This window comes from Camellia sinensis, chromosome 10 (assembly GCF_055761805.1).
Source record: "Camellia sinensis isolate YWXY chromosome 10, ASM5576180v1, whole genome shotgun sequence".
Lineage (NCBI taxonomy): Eukaryota > Viridiplantae > Streptophyta > Magnoliopsida > Ericales > Theaceae > Camellia > Camellia sinensis.
The window spans coordinates 8,985,259-8,991,890 of record NC_138970.1 but is presented as its reverse complement, the minus strand read 5'-3'; the positions used below and the strand labels follow the sequence as shown (position 1 = coordinate 8,991,890).

At 37.7% G+C, this 6,632-nt stretch overlaps 1 protein-coding gene across 1 annotated transcript; it reads right to left on the bottom strand.

Annotated features, from left to right (window-relative positions):
- Nucleotides 1–391: 391 nt before the first annotated feature.
- Nucleotides 392–5,970, bottom strand: LOC114312099 (exportin-2). The gene is made up of 2 exons (XM_028258280.2): nt 2,696–5,970; nt 392–895 (listed from the first exon to the last, which is right to left on the bottom strand). The coding sequence occupies exon 1, from the start codon at nt 5,630–5,632 to the stop codon at nt 2,714–2,716; it is 2,919 nt and encodes a 972-aa protein (XP_028114081.2). The 5' UTR covers nt 5,633–5,970; the 3' UTR covers nt 392–895; nt 2,696–2,713.
- Between the last annotated feature and the right edge of the window lie 662 nt (nt 5,971–6,632).

Here is a 6,632-nt window from a genome sequence, read left to right as displayed (position 1 = left end):
TTCTTACGTACCTTTTTTTTTTTAAATATTAAATATTAGTCAAACAAAATTTTCTTGCATAACTTTTTTAACAAATTGATGTGACAATGAATTGTTGGAATATTTTAATTTCAATAGATTTCACAGACCCAAAGTTTATTTTATTTTATTTTATTTTTTGTACACCATACTATTAGATCATTGATCATTTTAATCAAATTAAGTGGCAACTAATTTTTTTAGTTAAAAAATTAAAAATATCACATCATTTTACATTTTTTTTTTTTAAAGAAAAACAATGGCAAACACCAATTTTGTGCAAAAATAATTTTTAAAAATTCAGAAAACTCCCCTAAAAAATTTCTTCCATTTTCTAAGGGAAAAAAACAAAAATGACACGAAACACACAAAATTTGGTTTCCAAATATTTTTATAGCACATAAATAGAATGAAAACCCCCCTCTTGTATAAAGAAGAAATTAAGCAAAATAGAGGAAAAGTACACGCCGCAACACAAATAACCTCAATAATCATTTGTTTGCAAGATGCACACTGAACCAGACTCAAGATGAACTGTGAACCCCATAGACCTTCACTACAATGTGCACCTTCCACAATCGTATAAGCATGACCCTATTTATGATGACAAAAGAAGCCAACACCATTGCACATAAGATCGATCCTGAAAGATGGCAAACCGGATGATAACCCTCCTTCTGAACCAACCAACTGTAATGTGAGATAATGTCAACTCCTCATAAATGCAACCTGAACTAGACCCTGCAAAACTGTGGCAACAAATAAACCCTCCAGACAATGGATGTGTGGTTGTGCAGTCACTCAACGACAACATCAAGCAACCCCCGTTGTGTCAAAATTGGACAAACCAAATTTCATTCTTATGGTCAGCAAAAATCTGCAGCAAAGTAAAACAAAGTGTCATATATAACCTCAACAACATAATAGCATAACATAGTTAACCTAATACTTGCTACAATCCGTAAAAAATTCCTAAGGGGATGACTCAAATTCAGTCTAAATAAAATTTTGGTAAAATAGCTAATGTATATCCATGGCTATATTTCATTTGTTCAATAAGTTTTGCAGAAAGTAACATAAAATGCCATGTACTGTATTTGAAACTTTTACATCAATGGGTCACGTAACTAACAGTAAAAGGTCAGCAAGCTAAGCTCAACTTCCAATCAAGCAAAATGGCACCAAGTATAAGGGTAATAACGCTCTTGGAATTAGAACACAAAAGCCTGTAATGGAACTGAGCAGGCATGATCAGACATTTTCTCATTTATTTCATCCCAAATAGTGCCAATAATACCCTCAAAGCAATTATCCAAGGAAAGAAAAGCTGAAGGAAAAGGAAAAGCAAGCCAACCTCACTGAGGATGGAGGAGTCCAGACCTCCCTATCAACCTAACTTGCAGTTCCGTGTTTTCTTCCTTTTGCCAATGAGTAGTTATAGGACTCCCCAAACTTCTCATGGATTTGAATTGCAAAACATGCTCGTTTGACTGAACAATAACTACATCAAATGTATACTTTTGTTATGTGATTTATTAAATGAACTCAGTTTGGGCTACCAAGCAAGCAAAAAATGGCTGCATGAACCACAAGGGGCTGCATAAGAATCAACTGGTTCATGAACGACTCGAACTCAGTTCATTTTTGGCTTGTTCAAACTCATTTACTTAGTAAATAAACCAAGCTTGAGCCTAATTTTAAAGTTCATTTAGGCTTGTTTCATAAATAGTCCAGGCCTGAGTCAGGCTCAATTTGGTAGTTCCCAAATCTCAATGTGCCAGAGGACCGCACACAGCACAGCACAATAAGGAAACAAAAATGCTTGGGAGCTCTAATTAGAGCCACCACTAATGATGTGGCAGTGGGTCCCACCCACTGCCACAGTGTATGTTGTGCCTTGTTTTTTTTTTTTTTTTTTTCAATTTCCACCTCACTAGTGGTGGATTTAGAGCTCCTTATTTAGAGCTCTACATCATTGCTGATAAGGAAAGAAGGAGAAGAGCAAGGATGGGAAGAAATCGAGGAGTGATCCCCAATCAATATCCCAATTAATCAATCCTCAAATCATAGTGCAAAACATAACTATTCATAGGCATCCTAATAAAACCATAACGAAAGTTACGGAAATAACCCATTACAATAGGTAAATCCTAACATAATAATTAGAAGGGGAAATTACAAATACCAACTAAGGTTTGCCTAAAATAACATATTCCCTTCATGGTTTAGAAAATTACAGATACTCCTGTCAGAGTTTGTCGTTTAGTAGACTCAACAAAAACAAAGAACTACCTAATTTCTTTAAATAGTAAAACAAAATTACCGTACTAGCCCATCCCTTCCTCCGTCATCCTAACCCTTCTTACCTGGGGAAGGGTTGGGGGAGGTCATTGATGATCATTGATCTATTTGGGTGGCTGAATGGATAGAGTATGTTCTCTTTCTCTCTCTCTCTCTCTCTCTCTCTCTCTATGTGTGTGTGTGTGATGATTAGTGATTTTGTGCTTAATTTGGCTTTATTTTGTGGTGAAAGTGGGTAGTGGAAGACGGTGGAGGTAGTGGTACGGTGGTGGATGGGTGTTGCAAGGGTTGTGGGCATGGAAATATGGAAGTTGTTTGCCAAAGTAAGCATAGTATGAAAGACTACTCATTTATGAAATATACAGGAAACACATACCTCTAGATAGCTTATTTCTCAAACTATTGAGAGATTATATGAGCTGCATAGCTGAAGCAAGGCAGTTTGATTTGCAGGGTCAACATTTTCACTGATGATTTGGGGGTACTTCCCAGGGGAACGAGCAGAAAGATTTGCCAATGAAGCCACCAAAAATTGTTTGGGGTCCTTAATATCCCTCAAAGGATCCTCCTCTTTCTTCCCAGCATTGTATAACTGTACAAAGGTGGCACCATAACCCACATTGTCTCCAAAATCTGGAACTTCAGGTTCCTCCTCAATTCTATCCTGCTGTGGCCGTGAAAGAAGGGTAACAATGCTGTCCACCATTTTCCCCCAAAGCCTACTAGCTGCAGGATCCAACAAGGCTGGAGATTCACAGATAAGTCTTGTTGAAGCAATTGATGTTAACTTAATCTCAATGGTACCTATGATCAGCTTGAGATTAGGTATCCAAAATTGTTCCAAGATCACAAGAAATGTATTGGGCTGAATAACAGCATTCACTGAATCAAAAAGGTTCTGGGAACCATTTTTTACCAGAAAAAGAGACATGAATATCAAAAGAGACTTCACAAACTTCATTGTTCTGCTATTTTGGAGCCGTGTAAATAGGGAAGCCCATATGTGGCCCACATAAGGTGCCATCACATCATATCCAAGGTTCTCAATAATTGTATTAAGCACATAAAATCCCTGTTCGTCTGTGCGAGGAGATGAAACAAGCTTATTGAATATACCCAGCACCTGCGTCAACCTCCCCTCCTGGTTAAGCTCATGGGGTGCCTTCTGAAGGAAAGCCTGAAGCAAGCGCACAAGGGCTGGGACATTTCCTGATTTTTTCCATGAATCAGGCAACAATAGAATCTCAAAGATCTGCATGTAGTGTTGTGGTATCGGGGGTCTATTTAATTCAACAAGCTGAGCCAGCAACTGGAATGCATAGGGGAAGAATTCAGTTACATCTCTGGCTAAAATCAATTGGAGGCTGGGAAAAAGGCTTCCTTCAAAGGCTGACACAAGAGAAGGGTCCTTCTCACAGGACCGCCTGACGAGAATAGCCACTGCCTCAAACAGATAGTGATTAAAGATAGGATTTTTCGGGTTCTCACACACTTTGTTGAGAATAGAAGTCAGGCCACTGATGCAGGGTGAAGCAACCTCACGAGAAATGTCTGCAGCTCCAAGAACCCTCATGATACACTTCATTACATATGGATTCTCCTCGGATTCTGGCCTCCCCAAGGCACTGAAAAGGTTGGTCATCAACACAGGTAAAAACGGGCTGATGTCTGATGATGTATATCTTGCTCTTCCCCCATCATCCTTGACCAACAAGAGTTTCTCAATACAAGTTGCAGCATAAGAATGAACCACATTAGACTCTGAGCCAAGGAAGCGAACAACCTCCGGAATCAATGCCATTGCAATGGGTTTTGAGATCTGATTCCTAAACATAGTGAAGAACTTCAAAGCACCAGCCTTCAGCATCGGAAACCCATCCACATCTTGATTTTGTAACTCCGGCACAATAACTGATCTGAAAAAACTCTCAACATCTACCAGATCAGTTGAGACTGAGGTACCACCCGCCTTTTTTGTTGCAAGAGAGACAACCAAATAAATAGCACAATCCTTATGCTTCCAAGTCACAGCTGGATTTTGAGCAAACAATGCCAAACTACTCTGTATCTGACTGGAAACTTTTTCAGTCACCTTTTCTTTGTAATTTGTTGCAATTCCCTTCAGAAGTTCACAAGCAATCCTCCTCCTTGTATCGAGATCACTCCCTTCCATGTCCCGTCTAATGAACTCAACAAAATTCATTTCAAACAACTCCTCATCCTCCTCCCTTAACATCACATTCGGGATGACAATACTCTCACAAATCTGCTGTAAAATTTCATCCCTCGCAAACAAAGTGTGGTGAACGCTCACACTGACCGTGGTTAAGAACTTGATTGCAGTCACAGTTAACCTATCCCGATTAGAAGATGGAGAAGTGGCCACAAGGAGATTCCAAACAGCTTCCACAAACCCACCCAAGTACCCCTGAAACTCTTCCTCATTCTTTTCCATGTAAAGGCTTAAATTCTCACAAACAGCCGCTCGCAGCCCATCAACGAGCGCAAGTCCATCCCCACCACCATCTTCAAGTGCAGGGTACTTCACAATAAGATATTTTTGAAACTCACTCATCCATTCCCCCATATGATCCTCAAAAAACTCGGGTAATTCTTGAAAATTCAAAGAATAAAAAATTCTACAACACAACCTCTGCGACTCAACGAGAGGCCGCAAGGTCACAGCTTGCCCACCCGAACTCGCGACATTATCGATTAAAGTGGCGGTTCGCTTCAAGATTTTCAATAGTGGTTCGGCGAAATTATCGAGACAGTACTTCAAATCAAGTAACAAATCGTTGGTTTTGTACTGGTATCTGAATTTCTTAAAAATTGAATTCAAAGTGCTGAGAATTCCATTAACAGTCGAATAATCAGAGGTCTCACCTGCTTTATCAAGACTCGATTTGAGCTCCGGAAGCAGAGCGGGCCACGATTTCGGAAAATCGTGCTTGCCAATCACAGCTAGGGCTTCACTGAGCTGGGATTGGATTTTCGGAGCAGAAGAGAGCATGAGAGGGACAATCAGGGCCTTGATTTGATCCTTCTCGGAGTCTGGAATCGGAGATAGCGTTGGCGAATCGGAGGACCACCGTGAACGGAGGTGGTTCTTGAAGTTGACGGCGGCGGAGTGGCGGATTGGGTCGTCGACGGAGGGTTCGGCGAGGAGGCGGAGGACGGCGAGGGCGTAGTTGGGGCGGTCGGAGGCGGAGGAGAGGGTGGACTCGGCGCGGCGGCGGGGTTCCGGGAGAGGAGAGAGAGTGTCGAGGAAGGTTTGAGAGAGAAAGTGGACGATTTCTGGGTTCCAATCCATTTTTAGTTGGTTGTTTGTGTTGCAGAAAAAATGGAGGTATATGGCTTTGAAGAAGTTTGAAATTTGAATTTCTAGGGTTTTGTTTGAAGATGTAGATGGTATGAATATTTTTTTTTTTCAAAAGATATGAATATAATAATCGAAAATGGTTTGCACACCGAGGCTCCGTTTGTTTTGATTGTCGATTTGTTTTGAGAGATGAAAGTGAGATTAAAATAAATGTGAGATTTATTATATGTTGTGTTTATTTTAAAAGATGAAGAAAGAATTCATAATTTTATGAGATTATGATGGACTTTGGTGTTAGAATTGAGATTGAGGAGGTAGATATAATATTAAAAAAATTAGTCCTATGAGATTAGGTTTTATTTATTTGTTTTTATTTTTTATTTTTTTATTTGCATATTGGTTTTTTTTTTAAATATTAATGTTGAATGTTTTTATATTTTTTGTTAAGTAAAAATCAAAGTTTTATTTGTTTAATATTTTATATTTCTTTTGTAGGGTAATAATTTAACAATTCTCACATTAACAATTACTATCAAAACAAACATAATTTTATTTAATCCCCTCACTATTAATCCTCTCACTATCAATCTCCTTCATTTTACTTGTAACAACTCAAGTTTTTAATTATTTTATAGAATTTATACTAATATTATTTAATCTCAGTTCGGAAAATATATAATTTATTATATATTATTATGCATAATTTTGTAAAATAATATAATTATTAAAAGTTTAAGGGTCAAAATATAAATAATAATAAAATAGATAATATAAATAATAATAATAATAATGGACATAATAATAAAATAAATAAATAATTTTCTGTTAATATGTGATAACGTATAATTTAATTAAGAATTAATTTATTTATATAATTATATTAAAATATCGAGTCAAAACGTAATTATTTAAATATTTATTTAGGATATGATTGAATCTATATATATTTCAAAAACAACAATGATTCATCCCTCCTTTTCTCCCCACCCCC